General features: G+C 43.1%; 2 protein-coding genes across 5 annotated transcripts in view; both read left to right on the top strand.

The window, feature by feature from the left end:
- Nucleotides 1-258: 258 nt before the first annotated feature.
- On the top strand, nucleotides 259-12305 carry gcna (germ cell nuclear acidic peptidase). Of its 3 annotated transcripts, none has more exons than XM_042340859.1 (13): nucleotides 259-487; nucleotides 1400-1507; nucleotides 4035-4305; nucleotides 4599-4719; nucleotides 5255-5304; nucleotides 6003-6069; nucleotides 6496-6590; nucleotides 7052-7477; nucleotides 8054-8252; nucleotides 8483-8627; nucleotides 9049-9187; nucleotides 9562-9766; nucleotides 11005-12305. In XM_042340859.1, the coding sequence occupies exons 2-13, from the start codon at nucleotides 1418-1420 to the stop codon at nucleotides 11258-11260; spliced, it is 2064 nt and encodes a 687-aa protein (XP_042196793.1). In that variant the 5' UTR covers nucleotides 259-487; nucleotides 1400-1417; the 3' UTR covers nucleotides 11261-12305. The 3 variants fall into 3 exon arrangements, with proteins under 3 accessions (XP_042196793.1, XP_042196794.1, XP_007907910.2); XM_042340860.1 differs by having other exon boundaries at nucleotides 260-487; nucleotides 4647-4719; XM_007909719.2 differs by lacking the exon at nucleotides 259-487 and adding an exon at nucleotides 1124-1184.
- A 404-nt stretch (nucleotides 12306-12709) lies between these two features.
- The window catches only part of tex11 (testis expressed 11), a 28199-nt gene continuing 14133 nt past the window's right edge, over nucleotides 12710-26775 (top strand). For both annotated transcript variants that reach the window (XM_042340736.1, XM_042340735.1), the window contains exons 1-13: nucleotides 12710-12762; nucleotides 13583-13620; nucleotides 14104-14225; nucleotides 14623-14707; nucleotides 15800-15879; nucleotides 16652-16732; nucleotides 17142-17261; nucleotides 17796-17876; nucleotides 20161-20246; nucleotides 21130-21187; nucleotides 22771-22866; nucleotides 24041-24122; nucleotides 25678-25753. In XM_042340736.1, coding sequence (XP_042196670.1) covers nucleotides 12710-12762; nucleotides 13583-13620; nucleotides 14104-14225; nucleotides 14623-14707; nucleotides 15800-15879; nucleotides 16652-16732; nucleotides 17142-17261; nucleotides 17796-17876; nucleotides 20161-20246; nucleotides 21130-21187; nucleotides 22771-22866; nucleotides 24041-24122; nucleotides 25678-25753 — 1058 coding nt within the window. The remainder of the gene's footprint in view (nucleotides 12763-13582; nucleotides 13621-14103; nucleotides 14226-14622; nucleotides 14708-15799; nucleotides 15880-16651; nucleotides 16733-17141; nucleotides 17262-17795; nucleotides 17877-20160; nucleotides 20247-21129; nucleotides 21188-22770; nucleotides 22867-24040; nucleotides 24123-25677; nucleotides 25754-26775) is intronic.

Raw genomic sequence — 26775 nt, 5'->3', positions numbered from 1 at the left:
TCCTGCTGACCCCTGCTGACCTGCTGACCTCCTGCTGACCTGTTGGCTAATGATTTCCGGCCGGGATGCACCATGTTGGGGGCGGGGCTTTGCGCAGGCGCAGTTGGTTGTGGCGGACAACATCCGGGGTTTCAGTAAAAATAATCGTTTTAGGGTCAACGTCACCGCGAGTGTTTAACCGGAAGTGGTCAGCCCTGAAATGTGTCACGTGTCCTTACATCGCCGGAAATACAATTTACCCCGGAGTTGCGCGGGAAGTTTCAAACGAAATCGGTGCGGGGAGAGGCCGGAGACCGCGGCCTCTGCTGAGGGGAGAGGCCGGAGACCGCGGCCTCTGGTGAGGGGAGAGGCCGGAGACCGCGGCCTCTGGTGAGGGGAGAGGCCGGAGACCGCGGCGTCTCGTGAGGGGAGAGGCCGGAGACCGATGCGAGGCCCGCACTCACAGGCCTGGAGCTCCGACCAGCCATCGCGGTTGCGGTACCCGCAGGTCTTTACCTTAACAAGTTGCCACTTGGGCAACTATAGGCTCGAGTGTGTTTGCACAGATGTCATTACCTCCACCGTAACCCTCCAAATCTTCGTGCCTTTTCCTCTTCAATGCTGGAGTGTGTTTGCTTCTCCGCTTCAGTGCGTCCTCTCTCAGCGCTTCCTCCAAACTGTAACACTTTGCTATAATAAACCAAACTCCACTGTCTGCCCTCTATCTCCAATGTTTACCTACTTTTTTTCCATCAAAGCAAGAAGCTTTTTTTAAAATGAGTTTCAGGGTCCTGGCATTAACATTGTGGTAACCTGTTCTAGTTTTTAATTATCCTGTGGGTAAAGAAATATTTCTTGGGTGTTTGGGCTGAAATTGTCCTTTGTAACTGTAAACCTGTGTAATAATGATAATAATCCTTGCATTTGACATAGTGCTTTTCACATCTTCTCGACGTCTCAAAACACTTCACAGAATATACTGTAAATGAATTGACTGTATATTTTGTGGGCAAAACAAGGCAGCCAATTGCCACAGCAGTGTCCCACAAACAGTCGTGGATTGAAGTGACAAATTTATTAATGTTTTTTTTCTTGAGGGATTATTATCCGGCGTGTGGAGTAAGGAAACTTGTCCATTTTTGCCCCTCCCGGGAATCGAACCCAACTCTTTCGCTTGCAAGGTGTACACTGGTCTCAGTGCTTCTGTAAGTTTTGAACTGAGTTTACTTTCTCAATTCCATTTAAAATCTTACATACCTCAATTAGGTCCCCCCCAAGATATAATTTTAAGACTGAAGAACAGTTTATTATGTAAACATTGCTCATAGCTCATTCCTCAAACTCTGTGGCTGATCCTTGTTATTCTCCTATGGACTGGTTCTAGCACCAGGCACCGATTTGCTGTGCTTTCATGTTCTAGGTAATACAGTGAAGCAGGATGGATGAGGGAACTCGGAGCCAGTTTCAGCGCTTAGCTGATCAACTAGGTTGGTTACAGCACAAAGATCTGAATGCCATTGAAGAAAAGGTAAAATTAACAATTTATAAAACGAAATCTATGTAGGGCTTGTTCTGGTGTTTTTTTACAGCATCCCTGTGACATAAGCTGCGAACTGTAAGCAATGGTATTGACTGTCATTTATTTATTATGTTAATAATAATCCTTGCATTTGATATAGTGCTGTAAGGAAGCTACTTTTATTTTATAATGTATTAGTGGGCACACAATTTGGATGTTAAAGAATTGTTTTCTTTATTATAATTTCAACAGTCAACAATAATAATAAGCTTGCATTTACATCTTCGAGACATTAGGGATTCATTCGGCTACCTCTGCCCCATCCACCACTACTCCCTCGCCACCTCCTCCTCACGCCCCAGCCCCCACCCATTCATCGCTTTGCACCTTCAACCCTGTCTCCCAATCTTCCCTCACCTCCATCATTTCAAAAATGAAGCCCACCACCTGCTCCCTTGACCCCATCCCCACCCCACTCCTCCCAGCTCCACCTCCTGGCTCCTCTTTTAACCAACATTATCAACCTCTCCTTATCCAGTGGCACTGATTCCACCCCCCCTAAAAACAGCTGTCATCACCCCTATCCTCAAAAAATCTTTCCTGGATCCATCCCTACTCTCTAGTTATCGTCATCTCCAACTGCCCTTTCCTCTCCAACGCCCTGGAACGAGTTGTCGAGTCCCAGGTTCACTCTTTCCTCTCCTGTCTTTCCCTCTGAACCCCTCCAATTGGGTTTCCATGCTGCCCACAGCACAGAAACAACCCTGGTCAAAGTCACTAACGACATTCTGAACTTCTGCGACCAGGGCTCTCTGCCTCCTTGTCCTCCTCGACTTCTCTGCTGCCTTCGACACTGTCAACCACTCTATCCTCCTACACTGCCTCGCCTCTCAGCTCAATCTTCGTGAACCTCGACAATCATCGCCACTTTGTCGCCACGAACAGCTTCTCCTCTAGCCCCCGCACCGTCACTTGTGGCAACCCTCAGGGCTCTGTCCTTGGACCCCTCCTTTTCAATATCTATATACTCCCCCTTGGTGATATCATCCACAGACATGTATGCAGATGACACCCAACCATACCTCTCTGCCTCGACTCGAGGACCACTACTGTCCTCACAGACTGCTTTTTGGACATCAAGTCCTGGATGAGAGCTAACTTCTTGCAGTTGAATGTCAACAAGACCAAGGCTCTCCTGCTTGGCACCCGTCAGTGCCTCCTTATCTCGGGCATTGACATCATCTCCCTCCATAGATACACTCTACATCTCTTCAACCCTCAACTGTACTTCATACCCAAATCTGTGACATGACCCGCTCCGCCTTTCCCCATCTCCGCAACATCACTTGGCTCTGCCACTGTCTCACACTGCAAGCTGCCGAGACCCTCATACACGCCTTCATATACATCCAGGCTCGACTACGCAAACTCCCTGCTCGTCGGCCTCCAACTCCTCCCTCTGTAGGCTGCAGATGTTCCAGAACTCTGCAGTCCTCTCCCACACCAGGCTCCGCGAACCTATCACCCCGCGACCCTATCACACCCCTCGCCCACACTACTGGCATCGCATCACACAGAGGATATAGTTCAGGATCCTGGTCCTCACTTTCAAAGCCCTCTATAGCCTTGCTCCCATCTACCTCTGTGACCTTCTAACCCCCTACCAATCTGTCCACTCCCTCCGCTCAGTGGGCTCTGGCCTGCTTCATGTCCCCCGCCTCACCCACCCCACCATTGGTGGGCCTTCTGCCACTCTGCCCCCACCCTCTAGAACTCTATTCTGCAGTCCCTCCGCCTCACCTCCTTCAAGATCCATCTTAAGACCCTCCTCTTCGACTGTGCCTTCGATCACCCTCCTTCCCCCCCCCCACCCCCGCTCTGCACCCTCCCCAATCCCGAACCCACTTCGGGTCGAAAACACTGATTGTTCAGCGCCTTGAGATGTCCTCCCAACATGAAAGGCGCTAAACAAATGTAATTTTATTGTCTCAAAGCACCTCACAGGATATTGACTGTATATTTTGTGGGCAATTGCGCATAGTGTCCCACAAACCGTTGTGGATCAAGTGACCAAATTAATATTAATATTATTTTTAAGTGATAATTATCCCGGGAAAAGCGATCTGCAAATCGACTAACAACCAGGTTCACACTTACTGCTGGGTGAACAGAGGCTTGTGGAGTAAAGAAACTTGCCCAACATTTCGCCCTGCCCGGGAATCGAACCCAGATCCTCTTATTGGCGAGTGTTCTAACCACTAAACTACAGGATTCCAAAATTATATGAAGATTATACAAATTTGCCCAATCTCTCCACCACTTCACTTTTCACACACGGTTTCTGTCACATTCTTAGTTATTGTGCTCACGGGGAATGGTGATAAGTATGAAGAATATCTTTTTCTGTAGATAAGATTTTCATGGTTCCTACTCACTGTATAAACTGCTTAAATCCAGAGTAGAAACTGTTGTATTCTATGGAATATTTGATCATCTTGTATTACCTTATCACCTTCATTTGTTGTTTTCTTTCCAGCTTCACCAAAGTGTTGTGAGGTCTAGGAGGCCACCATCTGACTCTTGTAAACATCCAGCATTGTCGCTGCAGCTAAACTCCAGTGGGAGTCCCAGCGACTGCCACTCGTGTGCACAGGAACTGGTGCTGACCAGCTCCGAAGATGAGTCTGAATTGAGACAGGAGGAAAGTAAAACAGAGGCAATGAAAGGGAAATCGGATTGGGATCTACAGAATCCTGATGGGATCGTGACCATCTCAGACTCCAGTGATGATGAAAGCTTTGAAATCTGTAAGTACCAGGTTTAATCACTATGAATTATTAACACCATTGACGTGTATATATATCGCTGACTTCACACTGTAGTGTTATTTATAGTTATAGGGGACATGTATATCCCAGTGATGTAATGAATGTTGATCTGTTAGCACTGCTCCAAATCATCATCACTTTAGGGAAGTAATGGTTCAGATTTCTCATTGTACAATCTTTCTGATGATAATTTAGTTGAGTGTATTTCGCTTTAAATTGTGTCAGAATTTAGACTATAACCTTTACTTCTTGCATAATTGAAATAACATTAGTTATATTCAGGGCTTTGTTTACAATTTGTTTCCTGGTTTCTGGTTCAGTTCTGAATCAGATGAAGACACCCAAGTCAGGAGCAACTGCCAGGATTTGCCAGAAAACTCCAAGGTCCAAAAGGTGAGTGGGGGGCAGCAAAGGGTTCTTACAATAGTGAATAGATCTGGTTATATGCTGCAACCTTTCTCAATGTAAATGCTGTTCAGTATTTACACACAATTGGGGTGCAGAGTTTGGTATGGGTGAGGATATGGGTGTCAAGAGTTTGCATCAATTGGACTTTGAGTGGTGGAGCTGGGGAGACCAGCAGGGAGAAATCAAGGTGGGTGGTGATGAAAAGCATCGATAATGGTTTCAACAGCATTAGGTGAGCTAGACTAGGAAGGTGTGTGATGTGGCAGAGGTTAACAGGAGCCAAGTGGGAAGAATCCTTGTCGCTTGTGAATGGTCTGGCCCTCCAAGTCATTCTAGTGAACCAGGTTGGCTGGTCTGTCAGCAACAAAGCCTTGTAGTCCTGTGGATTAGCCTGGCTCAGGAACCAGACTACTGAGACTTCAAGAGGGTCAACTTGATTCCAACAGTTTAGTGCATGTGTGACTAACATGAGAAAGGGGTATTTTATGTGTTCTGATATCTTTCTCTACATTCTCGATAGTGTACCTGAGATCATCTCAGATTCCAGTGGGGATGAAGAGTTTGAGAAGTGTAAGTATTGTCATAAATAAGGTTGTGTAGCTTCTTATACTGTTTGGGTGAGAGATACTTGCTTGAGAGTAGAACTAGGTCAGGTATAGCACAGCTTAGGTACAGAGTAAAACTACACTGGCCCTGTTGGCCTGGATTGTAACACCTAGTGACCTGCTATCTAGTGGGAGTTTTAAGATAACATTTAATCTTTTTCCCAGAGGAAATTATTCCTCCTGTTTGCAGAGTGGAAGTAAGCAGATTGCCTCCCGCCGTCTTACTCCCCACCCACATGATCCATCATGTATGGTGTAGTCTATTACATTGTTATTGATGGGAATGCCATTGCGTTAGGTGGTGCAAACTCCCATTTTCTAGACGTGAATTAAATTGCTAGAGTCCTGAACCAGGTAACTCTTGTGTGCTGGTACATTCTGTGAAGTTTAGTACCAATGGTTAGCTCGTTGCGCTTTGTTAAATGGTTACTGTGAGATCTGTGGGAGATGCAGATCTATAACAGTGACAACCGTTTCCCTTTGGATCCTGCATGGAAAGGATCTGATTTTAATCCAGTTTGTAAAATGGGGCAGTTATAGTACTGGGAGTTTGGCTGATATTGTTTTAGGATTTTCACTGGTAAAATGTAGATAATATGCATGGGAGTTGGAAAGGATTTGGACTATGTAATCAGATTTAATGTGGACATCTTTTTTCTGTAGTTCTGATTCAGGCAAAGACCCCACGCGGCCGGGCACATTATTTCAATGTTCAGAAGAAGGATAACAGGTGGGTGAGTGGCTTATGAGTCAGTTGATCATTGGAGATGGTCAGTCAAAATCCAGAAATTGCAACTCAGTGCCTGCTCAGAAATCTCATTTAACAAAAAAATAAAATCTTGACAGCTGGAGGAGAAATTATGGTATTTTAAAAGAACAGAAACAGGCCACCCAGCCCATACTTCTCCCGAGCCTTTTCCCCTTCCTAATCCCCTCTAACATTCATGGTGGTTACAATTTAATGACCAACACAGTGAGTCAATGTATTGTGCTGCCATTAATATACTTGTTTGCACTCCGAATACAAAAATAAATTGGTCGTTCATTTCACGGCTGTCTGTGGTACATTGCTGTGCTCAATTGGGCCGTTGCGTTCATCAATAAATGCAAATTATTGGTGAATTTCTACATATGGTAACATGCTTTTTCTGTGCAGTCTTAAGGATTTTATAGTGAGTGATGACGTGTTGCTGGATGGTTCAGATGGAGCTGATAGTGGGAATGATGGAAAGAAGCACAATACTGCCTGCCGTGAGTAATCTGGAGAAACTGAGGGGAGAAAGATATTTATTAGTTAAAAAACAGCCCTCTGATATTTGAAATATCGAGTCTCAGAAAGTATTACTGATTTCCTAGAACTAACCATTTCATGCAGGGAGTTGTGGATGTTCTGTGGTTGTGGGTGAATTATTGTCTTGAATCATCAGTCTGTGAAAAGAGAAAGGAATCCTGCTACAAACACAATGAAGGGAGATCAGAGGTCAAAACTGCTCACAACTCTTCAAATAATTTTCCTCTTTGAAATAACAACGAAAATACCTGAATTCTTCAGTAGCGTGCTGTGCACCTGTGAACTCAGGTTTTCAGTAGTCTTACTAAATGTTTTTCAGATATTTTATGGGACAGAATTGAGATAGAGTGGACTCTTTCGGTTTGTGCTCTGGTGACTCTCAGGATACTTGCTCATTTTTATTCTCTTTTTCTGCCTTTAGAACAACCTGATTGCAGCAAAAAGGGACACAAGTTGACATATAACTTTTCTGTGGAAACTGCCTGCTCGAGCAACCCCTCAGTGGAGAGATTAGAGTTGTCAAATGATAGTGATGATGGTTTTATCGCAAGCACATGGAGAGACCAGGTGCTGGAAAAGAGGCTGCGTAAGAAGGGTGATGAGAAGCAGTGTGCTCATGATCAGCCCAAGTCAGGGTCAATTTCTTTTGCGGTGTCAGAAGACTCCTACAGTTCTAGCAAGTGGAACGCAGAAGATACTCGGCAGCCGAGACCGTTGGTTGATACTGCTGATTCCTCAAGCGATGAGTTTGAGTCACTATTGGAAAGAATAAAAAATAAAATCAAAATTACATCAACTCCGGCTTCAATTTTGAGCCACTCCAGCATAAAGAAAACCACTTCCACTGGTAGGCATCAACATTCAGGGTGTCAGTAGCCGGCTGTGCCAGCTTTTCTCCATTTGACTTCTAATTGGTTTAAGATTATATCAACCTTTATCTCTAATATTCTTACTGCTCAAGAACTTATCTACATCTATGGCCTTCTGTAGCACTGCATTGTTTTTGTGATCTTTTGTGTGAATATATATTTTCTGTAATGATTTCTAACTGATTTAAGATTATATCTATCTTTATAAATTTCCCTACTGGAAGGAAGAATAATGTTTGTTAATAGCTGGATCACAACCAATTTAACCAGCTTCAGACGCTCTCTGGAACTCCACCCTGGAGTCCCTCCACCCGTTTCTCCCTCCCCATTTTTAAAGGCTTTAAGACGTGTCTCTGACTGAGCTTTTGGTCATTTTTCTCTTCTTGTCCCCTCCCCCCATCTCAGGTGCACAGCAAAGTGCTTTGAAATATTCTCTTGACTTGAAAGGTACTACATTGAATGCAAATTGTATTGTACTCTTTATTCTATTATGCAAGTGTGACTATATAAATGAAAGTAGTCATCCATTTTCAAATTGTTATTTTTCTAAATAGCGCCAGTGGAAAGGAAACCCTCTAATAAAATATTGGGAGTCTTGCAAAGGCCTAGAGGCAGAAAGAACTCTTCTCCAAATTCCATCCAGCTATCTGTACCAATAAGAGAAGTTCTGTCTGAGCTCACTCCAAGCCAAGTTGCAGGGCCTAAACTTCCAAGTCTCTCGGATCCACGAGGCCAACATGAAGTGTACAATCAGTAAGTATTGCTGTGCATAGTAACATAGAAATCTACAATGTAGAAAGAGCCCATTCGGACCATCGACTCCGCACTGGCTCACAGAGCTGTTTTTGTGGCTATTATAACTATGCCCCCTAGTCACTGACACAATAAATACATAAATGTTTTGGCAATTTGTGGAATTAGTTTTGTTGGAAATCTTTTACTGTGAATAGAATCTGTCTTCTATTTTTTAACCTGCTGTACAGATTTCCCACATGCCATATTCCTGGCTGTTTCCTTCAAGACCTGACTCTGAGCTCATCAAAGTATGTAAAGAAATTTAAACAAAATCAGGAAGAGCTGATCCAAAAACTCTACACTTTATACAACTGGAGCGTTTTTGAGCAGAAGGTAAAACCTGACCTGAATCATAATAATAATAATAATAATAATAATAATCCTTGCATTTGATATAGCGCTTTTCACGTCGGGAGGACGTCCCAAAGCGCTTCACAGAACATACTGTAAAGTGAATTGACTGTATATTTGTGGGCGAACGCGGCAGCCAATTGCGCACAGCAATGTCCCACAAACAGTCGTAGATTGTAAATGACCAATTTATTATTGTTTTTGGTTTTGGAGGGATTATTATTAGGCTCTGTGTGGAGTAAGGAAACTTGCCCAAGGTTTCGCCCTCTGCCTGGAATTGAACTCCGGTCTCTCACTTGCAAAGCGAGTGCTCTAACCACTGAGCTACAGGACTCCATAAGGTGGACAAGAACCATTGAAAACTGTTGGCAGGAAATGATTGGCTGTCTTGTGTGATCCACAGCTTCCAGAGAAGATGGAGATAAATTGGAATAAGAAAATGCGGAAAACAGCTGGTTATTGTGTTACTGGACAGAAACGAGAGAATGGTCTTCATCGCTATGCTAGAGTTGAGTTGTCAGAGAAAGTGTGCGATTCTGCTGGTGAGAACATAATCCACCTGTGTCAGTTCATTAACGGTATTGAAGTGGCTCTTATTTGTAACCCTTGATTAACCCAGTCATGGCCACTCAGGCACTCAAGTTCTGTTCATAAAGGGGAAGGGAGAGAGCAGAAATTGACCCAACTGTCCAGCGCCTTGGGACCTCCTCCCAACGTGAAAGGTGCTCTATAAATGAAATCTTGTTGTTATGTCAGAGGTGCAATGTGTAGGTTCTTGTATGTGTGGGAAAATCTAATTCTGTGCTATATTATTTTTACTATTTGAATTATGTAGATAAACATTACTCAAGTAGGCAAAGTTGCATTGGATTAAACAGCTTGACTGAATCTAAGTGAACATATCTTTTTACTTTAGAGCGCCTGCGGGACACCTTGATTCACGAGCTGTGCCATGCTGCCACCTGGCTTATTAATGGTGTTCGTGATGGACATGGTCGTTTCTGGCAGTTGTACGCCAAGAAATCTATTGTGGTTCATCCTGAATTACCTATGGTTACACGCTGTCACACCTATAAAATAAACTACAAGTACACATACCAGTGTAGCAAGTGCAAAAACATGTGAGTATACGGAATGGATGAAACATTCCCTTCGAACTATTTTAGTAGTTTTTATTTGCACTATCGTGTTAATGGTGGACTCACCTGGGAACCCTGTATGCTCTACTCTCCATCTGGAGCAACAAGTAGTATTACAATGATCCTAATAATAATAATCCTTGCATTTGATATAATGTCTTATCACGTCATTCAAAGCACTTGAATGAGAACTCCAATGTCCTCCATTTGCCACATCTACCTTGCATTTCTTACCGAGGTTCATGGTTCTGTAGTTTTAGAATTGCAAAATATGCAACAATACCTCTCTACGCTGCCTCTCAAGCAGTTGTACAAGGCACGAGGCAGCACGGAGTGACAGGATGAGAGGTGAAGAAGTCAAAATGGATCATGGCCTGGATTAAATCATCCCCTCAGCCAGATGTGGCCCACAGTTCGCCAGTTGGACCATCCTGATATTTCAAAGCAAGTCGGTTATCTGCTCATTTGGGATTGGCTTCATTGCAAATAAGCTAATGATGCAGATAATTGCGAACATTTTTCCATCAGGAGTTATATGATCACTGTCATAATGCACTGTGCTGATCACTAGAAAATTACAGAAATATTTGGCGAAAATTGTGGGGAAAATTGACAAGTTTTGTGGAATTGAGAGGCACAGTTTACTGCTAACCTACATTTTTACACTTTATTGATAAAACTGAACATGAAGAAATAACACATCATAAATTGTTGCAACCCCCACCCCCAATTTCTTAATGGTTTCAGCTGTGGGAAGGCCTCCTTGGGAGTTTTATCCTTTCTGTGGATCACTACCAAGCCTCTGCTGGTCAGACACAAGTTCAAACTGTTCCTGAATGCACTCCTCCACCCTTCTTCAGTCTTTTTCATTTTTTTCAAAACACACATACAGTCACCAGCCCGTGCGTGGGCTGAGGTAACATTTTTTCAGTCCCTCAACTGAGATGCTGATTGTTTGGGGGAGGCCAGGAGCGAAACCCCGAGCCTGGGAGAGGAATGAAAGCCGAGTTAAGTATTTTTGTGGAGAATGTTGAATTGCGTGAAAAAAATCCTGACATGTAAGGTGTTATATCAGATGCAAGGATTATTATTATATTTGCTTATTTTTAAAAACTTCAATGCAACAGCATTTCTTTGGGAATTCCAAGTGATATTGTGCAATTGTGATATCTGCTGTTGAGAATTCTGTGTTGTGATTTACTGTGTGAATTTCTTTGCAGGATCGGCCGGCATTCCAAGTCTCTGGACACACAGCGCTTTGCTTGTGCTCTGTGCACAGGGGTTTTAGTGCTCTTGCCTGCTATGAAGAAAGATGGTACACCTGCAAAAAAGGAACTAACTCCATTTGCTAAGTTTGTGAAAGAAAACTATGGTTCAGCCAAGAAGGATCTTGCCCACACAAGGCTCACGCATGCTGAGGTCATGAGGAAACTAAGTGCAGATTTTACTTCAAAAGCCAAAGTTGTTGACTTTTAAATTTGGCCTCAAATTTTATTGTGATGCGAGGAGTTTCCTTTTATTCTCCTGTGTGTGGGATTACAAGACATTAACACAGAAATGTTTTCTATTGATATTCTTGGTGATAATTTGCTGTTCCATTTTTTGTTTAGTTTCTGTGTGATCAAATTTATTAAGTGTTTTGTTGAAACCTAAGTGTCCTTGAGTGCGAGTTATACTGGTTTTGACTTTGTCATTTGAGAATTCACTTTTCAGCGTTCCCCCATATTTCCAGGAACAATATAAATTGTAAACTCTTAATTTTAAATTAGGTGAACAGTGGATTACTTTTCAAATTTCTGTACCTACGAAGGAAATGTTTAATATAAATCATACTCTTCCCTTTACATAACATGTGAGGTGGTTCAGGTGGCCGTGCAGTCATTCAACTTTGTTTCATGCATAACACATAGTGTTATTGCAACCTGAACCACCCACACATTATGTAAAGGGAAGAATATGATTTATATTAAACATTTATGGTGTTGGCCTGGCTCAATTGACAGTACTCTCGCCTTTTCAGTCTAAAGGATAAGAGTTGATGCCCCACATCAAGAATTTGAAATTATGTGACATTACAATACAATTTTGGAGAAGTGTTATAATGTCTCATCTTGTATGTTCTTGTTCCAAGTCCGGCCACGTGAACCTACAAAATAGTCAGCACACTGTACAGTAGATCCTGTGAAGCAATTTGAGAAGTTTTGATGTGATAAGGAATTATATATCCATTGGATATTATAGTTCGGCTTGATCATATTGTTTTACTGGATCCACATTCTGATACTTTTTCTTTTAAAAGAGTTTCTGACCTTTTATTATCGTATTTCGTTTTGTGACCTGGATCAAACCTGTGAATGTTTTTCACTGTTGATTGGTGTGAAGATCAAGACACTTGAAGCTGGGAATAGGGTGTGAAGTCCATCTTTTTTCTGGACGAGATGGTGCCGCGATTATTAGTTTGACACAATCAATATTTACAACAGACTTGAATGCTTTTTGCAGAAGGCGTCAGGGTCAGCGCCGGGGGGTCAGCGCCGGGGGGTCAGGGTCAGGGTCAGCGCCGGGGGGTCAGGGTCAGGGTCAGCGCCGGGGGGTCAGGGTCGGGGTCAGCGCCGGGGGGTCAGCGCCGGGGGGTCGGGGTCAGCGCCGGGGATTCTGGTGATATTTTATTCAGATAAAGGGCTTCAGGGCAGTCGGTGTGAATGAGGCGCAAAACCCGCGGTTCTGGTGGTTTCATTCTCGGCGACACAACTCAATCGTTTACAATCTGATCAAATAAAGTTTGTTTTACTTCAAAAGCAGAGCGGCTGTCACTCACCTCTCGGCTCCTCGCGGCACTGACTGACTCGGAGCCGCGGGTCCGGCGTCGCTCGCGGGAAACAGAACTTTCTGGAACGTTCCCCTGCGGACAGCGCATGCGCAGCGATGAAAAGCCCGCGAGCCGCCGCGCGACGGTCAGTGGCCGCTCAGCATCACATGTGCGTTCGCGCCTTTCACGTGAGAAGCGCGTCCCGAGGCGCTGAATGGTCTGCGCTGATTCCGTGCACCATCGGCAATGGCAAACGTCAGGGGCTGAGGGAGGGGGGAAGGTTACCCACATGTTCAGTAAACCTCAGGGCAAGGCCTGGGCGGGGGTGGGGGGCCTGGGCGGGGGTGTGGGGGGCCTGGGCGGGGTGGGGGGCCTGGGCGGGGTGTTGGCTGGGGGTGGGGGGCCTGGGCGGGGTGGGGGCCTGGGCGGGGTGTTGGCCGGGGGTGGGGGGCCTGGGCGGGGTGTTGGCCGGGGGTGGGGGGCCTGGGCGGGGTGTTGGCCGGGGGTGGGGGGCCTGGGCGGGGTGTTGGCCGGGGGTGGGGGGCCTGGGCGGGGTGTTGGCCGGGGGTGGGGGGCCTGGGCGGGGGTGTTGGGCGATGCTATCATCTTGGATATGAAAAGAGGGGAAACGATGCATCTCAGTTGAATGAGCTGAAGCCGCCTCTGCCTCTCACTTCACACGTCATACGATCAGTCATCAGTGATGTGTTGGCTGAAGATTGAGATTGTTTTCAACAACAACAACAAGATTCCATTTATAGAGCACCTTTCACGTCGGGAGGACGTCCCAAGGCGCTGGACAGTTGGGTCAGGACCCGAGCAGTGGGGGGGAAATGGTCAGGGGGAGGGAAGGGAGGGAGCGAGGAGGGGGGAAATGGTCAGGGTGAGGGGAGGGAAGGGAGGGAGCGAGGAGGCGCTAGAGAGTCGAGAGGGGAGCTGAAGGCACGGTTGAAAAGAACTGATTTTAACTACGTATATTTTAATTTTAGAGCAATGGATGTAACTTTGGCCTTTTCAGAGATAAAAGGTAAGATACCTTCATGTCTGGCTGGTATCAGACACTTGTGCTGCGATTTTGTGAAATTTGCGCTTGCATGGCCTGCAGTTACTCCCCAATCAGTTTGTTTTACTAAGCAGAAAATGCAAATTAATAATAATCATAATACATTTGATATAGCTCCTTTTGCATCAGGAGGATCCTCAAAGTTCTTTACAGAATATACTGTAAAGTACAATAACTAAATCAAAGGAGTTGAGTATAATAATAATAATCCTTGCATTTGATATAGCGCTTTTCACGTCTTCTAGACGTCTCAAAGCGCTTCACAGAATATGTATGCATTCTCTAATCTTAAATTCAAATTTGATAATATATGCATGTTTTAATTGTAAAAATTGAACAGATAAACATGCAGTATCATGTATTTCATACATTTATTAACAGGTTAACATTTTATTATTTACTGTATTCTAAAATGTGTGTACTAATCAATTACTTTTACTTTGGAAGAACTTGCTGAAGAGCTATGGCAAAACAAATCCCCTGGAAATGTAGAGGAAGTGATTGAAAAATTGTTCAATAAAGTTACAACTCTGGATGAAATCGAGGGAAGCAATGCTAAAGACTTTCAGGTATAATATTGCTATTATATGGAGAGAGGGCGGAAAGATGGAATTGAGTCGCAGATCGACCATGGATCTTGGAAAATGGTGGGACAGACTTGATGGCCGAATGGTCTACTCCTGTTCCTAAGTTTGCTCTGGTGTTTTTCTCCACTTTGCCCCACCAGTGTTTTGGAACAGAGATCTGACATGCTGACTGTGACTTGCTACTAGTGAATGCCATGATTCCCCATTAGCAACTCTGAAGATTTAAGGAGATGTGGTCTGTATCACTGTCAGAACAACTGAGTGCTGGCCTGCCTATAACTACCAGCTGAGTTTTGCTATGGTTCTATACCAGGGATGCTGAGAAGAAAAAAAATAGAGATTAAAGAGTTCTGATCTAGCATTGTTTTCTTTTTTAAAGGTTGAGGAATCTGCCATTAATCTGTGGAACTGGGCAGTAACCAAGAGACAAGAATTACAAATTGATGATCAACAGCGAACAAAATGTGAGTAATTACAAATATTTATCAGATCAGAAACCTTATTCAAAATGAAAGGGTAGTCTTAAAAGAGACTATCTTGTGCTATTGGTATCTCATTTTAGTGTAAAAAACACTAACGTATTCAAAATAAATCTGATTCTGCTAACTTTAGGAAAATGGCCCTTGTGTCTGACTGAAGGTTGCTGGAGATTTTTTGTGGTCAGCCAAGTGTCTGACACATATGGATACCCACCACCATGCTTAAGGGTATTCAAACCACTCAAAATTCCACATATGTATCACCTTCACATAAAAATGTCACTATGTTTGGAATTTAATATGTACTCTCCCTGGAGGGACTTATCTTGCTTACCGAATTCTGGAGAGTATTGTTGCAGATTGACAAAAGCTAAAGCTTGGGCTACTGCTCGTGTTTAATCAGCTAACTTACACATGTGCATCGGTGATTCAGTGATAGATTTCTTGCTTGCCACGTGGAAGGCCTGGGTTTGACTCGTGGCTGATGCAAATTATTTAGCATTCCTATGGAGTGTAATCACTGGAGTTGGGCTGAATGGCCTGTTTCCATGCTGTACAGTCGATGTAAATGCACTTAGGTTGTTATTGAAAGCACAGACTGGCAAACTTGCCGATGCTTGTATAGTTAGGACTACCCTACCCTTAGGGTTTTGGTTTTCAGGGTTAGCAGGAGCTGAATGGGAAGATGCTGAGGGGGAAATGGTCAGAGTGAGGGGAGGGAAGGGAGGGAGCGAGGAAGTTTCTCATGGTGACCTGTCCAACATTCCAGTTAAAGTAATAATTGGTTTCATGGCTGTGTGTAGGACGTTATTGTGTTTAGATTGGGAGCCATGTATGCCTGCAAATACTCATTTATAACACTTTACAGTAAATTGTGTGAATTTGCTTTTGGATGATGTGATAAAAATCCTATATTAAAAACAAAGATTAATATTATTTATTTGATGACCCAGAAGTTGGCCATCTTTTAGTGTTTGGTGCATCGAAGCTCTGACAGTGATCGCACCCATTATAACTCTGGATGGGATTTTATGGACTGTACCGTACTTCATCAACTTTTTTCTTTTTGACTTTCAGTACGTCATGTGGCCTGCAAACTGGTCTGTCTGAGCAGCTGCACTAATTTGACTGAGGTGATGCTGCGACGGCAGGTCCTGGTGAGTACAAAGGACTGACTGCATGCTTATTTACGCAGAACCCTTACCAATTAGGGCTCAGTATAGTCCAACAGGACATTCCTGCTTGCTTTAATTCTTTGTAAATTATTTGGCTGCTTTTCCTTTCTATATTAGGGATGTCATAGAATATACTCAGCCTCTCCAAGATACCATTCCCCAGTGGAGAGGTCAGGCCTTCTACCAGTGTTGTTTTTAAGATGGACACTGAGGTGACCCTCTATCTATTCTCTTGTTCCTGAGGGAACTGCACTGTGCAATTCTGATGTTTGTCTCTCTTATTTCTTGGCAGCTCTAATTGGGTACCACTTTTGCCTCACTCCCTCACTTGCCTCCTTCAAGGCTCATCTCAAATCCTTCCTCATTGGTCGTGCTTTCAGCCACCCTCCCACCTCACCTACCCTCTTGATTCCAACCCCCAGCTCGGGTGCAAACCCCTAACTGTCTAGCGCCTTGGGATGTCCTTCTGACGTGAAAGGCACTGTATAAATGTAATATTGCTGTTGTTGAAAAGGGATATATTGTATGCCTGGTTTATACTTTCTTTTTCACATCACTTCAAATCACTTCCCATTGTAGACCTTTTTTAAAAAATTGAATGAGCTATTATTGTTGGAATTTAATAAACTGACCCATGTAAGGAGGTCAGCTACGTGACATGGTGCTGCTGAAGTGGAGTTGATGACTTAGTGCAGGTAGATATGATTTTGTGAATGTGGAGCACACTGACAGCCATGAATACTTTCTGTTTCAGATGGCCACAAAGACAGGACGGAGCTGGCTGGAATGCAGGAATCCATTACTGGCAGATGGTTTTCTGGACTTGGCTGTGACAGTATTTTACATTTATAATTTTATGAATAGTTTATTAATTAACTACAGCTCTTGTTTTTTTCTGATGGAACAGTGATTGTATTTACAATAATGTTCTCAGCTAATGATCTTGTATACTTGCTGGCAAGCAAACAGTACTCTCAATGGCAAACTATGCAGTTTTAGATACTTTTAAACACAGCAATAGGTTTCTGCGAGTGTGAGACATCCGGCTGACCAAAACAAATTCATTTAGATTTGAATCTGCTAATGATTGAAGCCATCATTGGCTGAATCATACTTTCCTAGATGAACAAATATAATGTAATAATAATGTAAAAATGTAGCTCAGTTAATTAGTTAGTGACTAACTGAGTCTTGCTAACTGGGAAACTCCAACAAGGAGGCTGCTAATGTGTTTCTTTTCTCAGAGTTTGGAAATGCTGTATTCAAGGCTAATTGGTAGAAATGATGCTGAATCAGATATAAGTGTACATAAGAGAGATGTGGAAAAGGACCTTCTCAAACTTCATTCCTATCAGGCTGAATCAGTAGGTGCACTATTTCTAGTTCTTGCACTATTTCTAGTTCTTGCACTATTTCTAGTTCTTGCACTATTGCATTTAAGGTACATGGCTGTGCGATGGAATTGTTACAGAATATACAAGTCAGTTCACTTTACAGTATATTGTGTGAAGCACTTTGAGACGTCTAGAAGACGTGAAAAACGCTATATCAAATGCAAGTATTATTATAGAACCAATTCCCAGTACACCGCAAGAAGTGTGTGTTTTATTGGATCATGTGTATGTTTCTGGGTAAAGGGCACACTATAAAGACATCATCATCAGTGGAGGTGATTTGGTACCTAACAAGGTCACCACTTTGAGATTGTGACTCCTGTTGTCTAATCATATATTGCCACTGATTCTGTAGATTGTGACTTGAGTATTTCAGCATTTCCATCTGCGGGGTTTCTAATTAAAGAGAAAAAATTGGGAGAAAAATGGGAAAAAAGACAAAATGCCAATGTATTCTATTTTGATGTCAACATTCTACTATTGATTCTTTCTCTTTGTTATCAGGCTGTAATTCAGAGTAATCATAAGATTGCAGTGGCTTGTATCCAGCGCTGTAAGGATATGTTGCTTAGAACCCCTAAAGAGGTTAGTTACTGTGCCTTGCTTTGTGTATGTATTTGCGTCACAACGACAATACCAAAATTACATTTGTATAGTGCCTTTCACATCGGGAGGACGTCCCAAGGTGCTGGACAGTCACTTGGGAGTCGGGATCGGGGAGGGTAGAGGGCAAGGGGGAAGGACGGTGATCGAAGACACGGTCGAAAAGTAGGATCTTGAGATGGATCTTGAAGGAGGCAAGGGAGGGGGGCTAGTCGGAGGGCCTGCAGGATGGAGTTCCAGAGGGTGGGGGCAGAATGGCTGAAGGCTCGCCCACCAATGGTGGGATGGGCGAGGCATGGGACATGAAGCAGGCCAGAGTCCGCTGAGTGGAGGGTGCGGGCAGGTTGGTAGGAGGTTAGGAGGTCACAGAGGTAAGGGGGAGCAAGGCCATGGAGGACTTTGAGGTGAGGACCAGGATCTTGAATTTTATCCTCTGTGTGATGGGAAGCCAGTGGAATTGGGCGAGGATGGGGGTGATAGGATCACGGAGCCTGGTGCTGGAGAGGTTGCGGCCTGCAAAGTTCCGGATGATCTGCAGCCTATGGAGGGAGGCGTTGGGGAGGCCGACAAGCAGGGAGTTTGCTAGTCAAGCCTAGATGTTATGAATGCGTGTATGAAGGTTTCCGCAGCCTACGTTGTGAGGAACCAGGCGATGTTGCAGAGATGGGGGAAGGCAAAGCGGGTCATGGCTCAGATGTGGGGTAGAAAGGATAGTTGATGGTCAAACAAGACCCCAAGGTTCCGGACTGGCTTAGTAAGGTGGAGTGCATCCTTGGATGGTGATGCTGTCAGCACCTGAGGTGTGGAGGCGCTGACCGGAGCCAATCAGAAGGGGCTCAGTCTTAATGACGTTCAACTGAAGAAAGTTAGCTCTCATCCAGGACTTCCATGTGTAACAGACATTCTGTCAGGACAGCAGTCACCAAGAGGGAGCATATAGATACTGAAGAGGAGGGGACCAAAATAGATCTCGGAGGAACGCCCCACAAGACAGTGCAGGGGCTAGAGGAGAAACCATTTGTGGAGATGAAGTGGAGAAGGTGTGAGAGGTACGATCTGAGCCATTCAAGGACAGAACCATGAAGGTTGAGATGAGAGGAGAGGCGGTGGAGGAGGATAGAGTGGTCAACTGTATCGAAGGCACCAGAGGGGTCACTGAGAAATATGTGGAGTATATGACCTGTGATGATCTGGCAGTGGGTTAGTCTTGATCCAGCAGTGAATAGGAAAGTGCTGACCTGGGCGGACAAAATTGTGAACAATTGCAACACTGGTTGGGATTTCATGAACACAAACTACTGTGTTATAATGAGGCTCGACGAGGAGTTGTTCATAAGGGTGGTTTGAATGAAGAAGGCCCTTTCCAGGATACCCACTCTACTCTCTTACCATCACAACAGTAAGCTGTTCTTTAAAAGGTTTCAGTGTCCTGGCTTCAACCACCCTTCCTGATAACCTGTTTCAACTATTAATTACCTTCTGGATAAAGAAATACATCCCGGTGTTTGTCCTGAAACTGTCCTTGCAACTCCAAACTTATATTTTCCTGGTTGTGTATCCTAAAGTATTATTCTAAATTTACTTTCTCAATTGCATTTGAAATCTTATAAACCTCCCAAAATCCCTTCAAAGACATATTTTTTTCAAGACTGAAGACCCCCCATTTGTACCAAAAGGTGGTCTTGATTACCGCAGTCCTTGCCAGACTGCATTGGCTCCCTGTCCCAGAGAGGATTGATTTCAAGATCCTCACCCTTGTCTTCGAATCCCTCCATTCCTCCGCACCCCCTGATCTCTCTGACCTCTCTCCTCAAAACAGTGCCTGTTGTCTTTGTTCCTCTGGGTCTGGCCTCCTCCTTGTCCCCAGAGTCCTCCGCTCCACCCTCGGCGGCCGTGCCTTCAGCCACTATGCCCCGAGGCTCTGGAACTCCCTTCCTCACTCCCTTCGCCTCGCCCCCTCTCCTCCTATTTTCGGGTCTCTGCTGAAGACCTTTCTTTTTGACGGCGCCTTTGGTCACCTTCCTCCCCCTCCCCCTGACTCGGCCCCGGGATCCGTTACTGTGAAGCTCTGAGACGCCGTACGGCGTGGAGGGTGCTATATAAATCCAAGTTGTTGTTGTCTGCAGTCAATAGCACAATTAGTTCAAACGGTAACTCAATGCATTTTGAGGCAAAGAGGATTGAGAGATATGGTGAGATAAGCATGGTGCATTTTAGATCAATGCGAAGGAGCAAGCTTGTAACCAATGTATTTTTCCTGTTTTAGACAGGTTACTTATCTTTATTGTGCTATAATTTTGGAGTAGAGACCTATCAACAGAAGAAATATGAAGAAAGTGTTTTCTGGCTGAGGTAGGGCTGACTCGTTTTAGAAAGTTTAAGGAATTCACCAAAAGATGTTATCTAAAGAATATTGCATTTAATTGTAGTTTTTTGTAGGTCTTCCTTTTCCAATTTTATTCCTCTCCTGTATATAATGGTAATGATAATATATTATAAATCATACCCAGCATGAGTCCTGTAAGCATGGACTCTTGCTGGGTACTCTTTCATGGTGTCAGTGGCCCTTCACTACTTCACCCTAAAAAGTGATCCTTTAAAGTGAAACCATGTGAAACACACTAACCTCGATGTACAATCGATTGAGTTGTTTGAACAGTACAAAATAAATATTTGGGAAGTAAACTTTTTAAAGGACATGGAGAAAGAGTGGCGAATACAATTCCAATATAATTTAATAAAATGATGGAGCACTTTCAATGGGCCAAATGGTGACTCTTGCCATGTATGTGATGGGTGCTAAGTAAATGCAAGTTATTTTGTTGTTGTGTTTTATCAACAACAGCAACAAGATTACATTTGTATAGCGCCTTTCATATCGGGAGGACTCCCAAGACGCTGGACAGTGTACAGCATTTCAGACCCGAGCAGGGATCAGGGGGGGAGAAGGGAGGGGAGGGGAAGGGAGGGGAAGGGGGGTGCCGATGGCACGGTCGAAGAGGAGGGTCTTGAGGCGGGATTTGAAGAAGGCTAAGGAGGGGGCGAGGCGGAGTGATTGGGGAATGGAATTCCAGAGGTTGGGGGCAGAGTGGCTGAAGGCTCTCCCACCAATGGTGGGGCGGGTGGGTCGGGGGACGTGGAGCAAGCCGCAGCCGGCTGATATCAAGAATATAGAAGGGTCTTCTGAGTGGATGATGTGTTACTGCACTTATCGCTCTGTGTGTTTTGTTATCAGTCAGAGCTATGACATTGGGAAAACCAATAGGAGACATTCCCCAAGCCCAACTGTGCAGGTGAGTGAGGAGTTGATTGTGTGTATGTATATTGTACAGATTTATGGAAATAATACATTGTTTATGCAGTATTGTATAGATATATAGGGACCATACAGCATGTATTTGTCATCTTTTAGATGTGTAGGGACCATATACAGTAGAACCCCATTATAAGGCACGCCCTTATGCTGCGAGAGATTGGATATAAATGGGACTTTTTATAATTGCAGAGCATTGATAAATGGTATCCCCAGAGCTCGATGCTGCAATCACAGCTTTTCACCCTGTATATCCTTAATCTGGATACAGAAGTAGAGGGGGCTAAGATAGGAGATGCTGTAAATGATGAAGAGATAAACATAGAGATCTAATACATATGTGATGAAAGAATAACAGTTGGGAATATGTTCTAAATGGGAAAGCACTAGAGAGGTGAGATCTAAGCCCTTCAACTCCATAGATCATTGATATTTAGTTTGCAAGTACAGTCAGCATTCAGTAACGCAAATGGAATGTCAACCTTTATAATGAGAGGTGTAGAATATAAAAGTAAGGAGCTGCTTCTCCAGTGATATAGAGTGCTGTTTATTTGGAATACAGTGTTATGTTCAGTTTGGGTGCCGAAACTTGGGAAACAGGGTGTCCAGCAAGGTTCACTAGATTAATGTCTAGGTTGAAGGGTTTATCTATGATGAAAGACAATGTAGTCTGGGGCTACATTCTTTGGAACAGAGAAGATTAAGGGGTGATTTTATTGAAGTATCTAAAGTTATGAAAGGAATTGACAGGTTAAAATGTGGGTGTCTTTTTCCTCTGGTAGAGATTCCTTACAAGGGAGCATAACCTTAAATCAGAACAAAGACAGTTAGAACCAAGGTCAGGAAGCATTTCTTCAAACATAGGATTGTGAGGATATGGAATGCTCTGACCCAGAAAGCTGTAAGGGTGGAATTAGTAGAGATGTTTAAAAGAGAGGAAGGCAGATACTTACACAGATAGAGGTGTTAAGGGGTGTGGCAAAAAAGTGATAAACAGGCTGGAGTAAGGAATGGCCTCATTTTTGGGGTTCCTATGTTTCTATAGTATATCATGTAGTAATTGTTTGAAATAGACATTTACAGCACGGAACAAGACAATTTGTCCCATCGAGTCTACACTAATTCTCAGAGCAAGATGTTGATTGAATCCCACTGCCCTGCCTCCTTCAAAGCTTCATATACCTGTTTTCTTTCCTCTTGAAATCTACATGGACTCTGCCTATACGATCTTACTTTACAGCTCGATGCACATCCCAACAACTCTATGAGTGAAAGAATTCCGTCTAAGCTGGCCATTGACTCTTTTTATGACAATCTTATAATTGTGGCCCCTCGTCTGCTTGTGCATTTAATTTTAGAAAATAATATTACATTATAAATTAGACATTTAAAAGTTATATTACTGATATTTATAAGTGCATAGAAAAAAGTTACAAAACTTACCGAAAGGAACAGAATGGGGTTCAACCACGTAACAAGCAGATCAGCGCCAATGTAAAAGAGGTGTGCAGTAAAGAGATATAGGCCAGGTAGGATTTTACAACTGAGATTATTGTGTTTTAGGCAAAGGTTTTACGTTTACTGGCCAATGTCTATCTAGAATGGGACAGTAACCGGTACCAGGAGAAAGCTTTGAGTGCTGTCATCCTAGCTAATGAAGTAAGCCATATTATTTATAAACAATAATTCATATCATCTTGCATTTTACAATGTTGGAGCTATTTCAAAGCATAATTCTTCAAGCTAGGCAAACTATTTCAACTTTATATACATATTATGGTAGCATCTCTTATGAGTAACCCTAATTTTTTTACCATGTCAACAAATTGCTTGACCTGCTAATTAAAATTGATCTTTACATGATAAAATATGCAGTAGGCGCCTGTGGAGAATGTGCATTCTGGGAGATACATAACTCCTCTGCAGCCACAAAAGTGCACCAAGCTCAACAAATGTTTGGTTGGCTTTTGTGATCCTCATACCATATTACTAATATGATACATATAATACAACAACAACAATAACAAAATTACATTTGTAGAGCGCCTTTCACGTCAGGAGAACGTCCCAAGGTGCTGGGCAGACAGAGTTACGACCTGAGCTGAGGATCAGGGTGGGGGAGGGTGGAGGGCAGGGGGGGAAGCAGAGAGATCGAAAGCACAGTCGAAGAGGAGAGTCTTGAGGTGGGTCTTGAAGGTGGCGAGAGGGGGGGAGGGCGAGACGGTGGGACTGCGGGATGGAGTTCCAGAGGGTGGGTGCAGAGTAGCGGAAGGTCTGCCCTCCGATAATGGGGCTAGCAAGGCGGGGGTACATATGATATGGTTACTAGTAGTAAGTAGGAACCCGGTTATTAGTCATTTGAGGGATCGCTTTTCCGGGGATAATAATTAATTCCAATTTTTTTAAAAAAATTAAATTGGTCACTCAATCCGCGACTGTTTGTAGGACACTACTGTGTGGAATTGGCTGCCGAGTTTCGCTCACAAAATATACAGTCAACTCACTTTACAGTGTATTCTGTGAAGGGCTTTGAGACGTCTCAAAGACATGATAAGGTGCTATATCAAATGCAAAGATTGTTGTTATATCGGCTTGGTTTGACTGGCTTCCATTGACCTAAATGCTGTCTCAGCTACATATATAATTGAACATTTCTTGGAACAACATCGACTATTTGATAAGCTGGGAGAGATGATGAGAGACAGGCACGTGGGCTTTGTAATGTAAAGAGGGAGGGGACCCAATGTAAGGACTTCTACAGGCGAAGCAGTAAAGCTGGTGGCTTTTAAAGATTCTACAGTTCTGTAATGCGTGACTTTGTTTGATTTGACAGGAGAATCCCCATCCTGCAGGCTTGTTTTTGAAGATTAAAATTATTTTAAAATGTGTTAGTCCTGATGAGGCTGTTCGTACAGGTAGGAGGCAAAGGATAGACTGGGCCCAACATGATGTGAACCAGGCTGAGCCAGAGTTGTTGAAGCAGTGAACTCAGTGTGAAACAGACTTCCAGTACTGATGGTCAAAAAACAAAAGGTTTCAAAAAGGAACAAAAGGCAAACCCTAATCCTGGAAATTAGAAGGTTTATTAGATAGAAGCACTGAAGGAATGTTTTTGGATGTTGTTTGCGGCTATCTGATACATGCAAAAACCCATCACCGTGGTTAAGAGTCTCCAAACCTGAGAGTTTTCCATATGTATGGTTTCTGTTTTTGTGGGATGTAGTGCATGTGCTTGCTCTCCCAGAAAGGTACACTGTATTTATCTTATTGATGTGATCTTAAATTAGAATTAAAATAGTTAGAAGTGAGACTAGCAGACATTTCTTCACACAGAGTTATGAAAGCGTAGTATGCACTTCCTCAGATGCAGAATCATTGCTTTGGTTAACCTGTGAACATAACATGAGTAGCAATGTTTAAACCAATTTAGGAGAAAAAAACTCACCTTATATTCTGAAGAAATACAATATTTCTGGAATGCTGTAGCTCAGTGGTTAGAGCACTCTCTTGGCAAGCGAGAGACCTGAGTTCAATTCCCGGCGAAACCTTGGGCAAGTTTCCTTACTCCACACAGAGCCTAATAATAATCCCTCCAAAACAAAAAACAATAATAAATTGGTCATTTTCAATCTACGACTGTTTGTGGGACATTGCTGTGCGCAATTGGCTGCCGCGTTCGCCCACAAATATACAGTCAATTCACTTTACAGTGTGTTCTGTGAAGCGCTTTGGGATGTCCTCCCGACGTGAAAAGCGCTATATCAAATGCAAGGATTATTATTATTATTGTTACTTTGGAAGTAAGAAAAATAAAGGATATATGGAAAAGGTGGGAAAATAGAATTTGAAGGTCTGCAAAATACACAGCCAATCTACTTTACAGTATATCATGTGAAAGGCTCTGAGACATCTTGAAGAAGTGATAAGTGGCTGTATCAAATGTCAGGATTATTTATTAATAAACTGGCAAGGTAGGGCTGAATGACCTCCTCCCATTCCTGTGAGTTCTAGGTTACCTAGATGAGCAACTTTTTTTTTAGTTCTTTCAGCATTACAGCAAGTACTTTGAGATATCCTCCTGACTTGAAAGGTGCTATATAAATATAAATTGTATAATATTGTGTTACGATAACATTAATGTTACTATTACCATAATTAATCAACTTAAAACCAGAAGTTGTTTACCTCGAAATTACTATAACTTGAATAACAAAAAAAAATATTTATTCTAGTTTTAATATATTTGTATCATGAATAAAATACTGAAACACTTTATTTACATGGCATTATATCACCATACTATTTTGGAAGCGGGAGAAAATATGGCTCAAATTAAACTAACGATTGACTTGCTCATAGCATGTGTCATTATAGCTTTTAATCTCAAATATTTGTGAACAAGATTTACAAGGTTTGAAAGTGCACTTGATGGTTTCAAATTGTTATCTTCATTTTATTCTTAATTTTCAGCAATTAGTGATCTCCTCGGAAAAGTATCTCTCGATGTCTGTCTTGAGGCTGCAAAACTATTGATGGAACACGGCAGGTCAGTGAAATGTCTTCACAGGGATTTGTGAAGAATGGTTTGTGTTGGATGTAGAATCATCCTGCGCTGCATCATATCTGAAATTAACATGTGAGCAACTTGTTAGGGAGACAATCTTTGACAGTGCATAATTCCATTGCCAACTGGTCACAAGAAGATGGGAGTGTTTAGAACTGGAATAGGATATTTTAAGTGGCCAGTCCCAAAGCAGACTGTATGTAAAAGTATTATTTACTCTAAGTGTTAACTCCATGTACTGAAGCATTGAAAATTGAATCTTCAAGTAATAATAGTAATAATAATAACAATAATAATCCTTGCATTTGATATAGCGCTTTTCATGTCTTCTAGATGTCTAAAGCGCTTCACAGAATAGACTGTAAAGTGAATTGACTGTATATTTGTGGGTGAAACGCGGCAGCCAATTGCGCACAGCAGCGTCCCACAAACAGTCGTGGATTGAAATGACCAATTTATTATTGTTTTGTTTTGGAGGGATTATTATTAGGCTCTGTGTGGAGTAAGGAAACTTGCCCAAGGTTTCGCCCTGACGGGAATTGAACCCAGGTGTCTCACTTGCAAGGCGAGTGCTCTAACCACTGAGCTACAGGACAGATAGTTATCCAAGTGCCATTCTTAGGCAGTGAGTGCTGGCAGGCTACATGGCCGTGATACATGGCCTTTTCCCACCCATCCATACATATGTACTTGGCACCAGGGCACACAGAACCTCCCCATTCTCTGACACTGAGTCTAATTTTTCTGCCAACTCTTTCCCACTGTAGCTGTACACTAACTCAGCAAAAATCATGGATGAAACCTGAACCGTCCACAGGTGGATATAACAATTGCATGACACCAGACCGCAGATTCGCACTCCTTCACTTAGCTCACAATTACCAAAGTAAATTCTTAAAAGGCTGTAAAACAAAAATATTCCTCTGCCTCTATTATTTTTTAAATGCATTGTTACTTTAATTATTAATGTAGTGATTATTTCCTAATTAATTCAATGGCCTTCA

This window comes from Callorhinchus milii, unplaced genomic scaffold (genome assembly GCF_018977255.1).
Source record: "Callorhinchus milii isolate IMCB2004 unplaced genomic scaffold, IMCB_Cmil_1.0 Scaffold15, whole genome shotgun sequence".
NCBI lineage: Eukaryota > Metazoa > Chordata > Chondrichthyes > Chimaeriformes > Callorhinchidae > Callorhinchus > Callorhinchus milii.
Note: the sequence above shows the minus strand (reverse complement) of the source record. Positions and strands in the feature narration are given on the sequence as shown.

Coding starts and splice junctions, on each gene's coding strand:
- gcna (XM_042340859.1), top strand. CDS start 1,418: ATGGATGAGGGAACTCGGAGCCAGTTTCAGCGCTTAGCTGATCAACTA. Junction 8,628..9,048: donor GGAGCGTTTTTGAGCAGAAG/GTAAAACCTGAC, acceptor TGTGATCCACAG/CTTCCAGAGAAGATGGAGAT. Junction 9,188..9,561: donor GAAAGTGTGCGATTCTGCTG/GTGAGAACATAA, acceptor TTTTTACTTTAG/AGCGCCTGCGGGACACCTTG.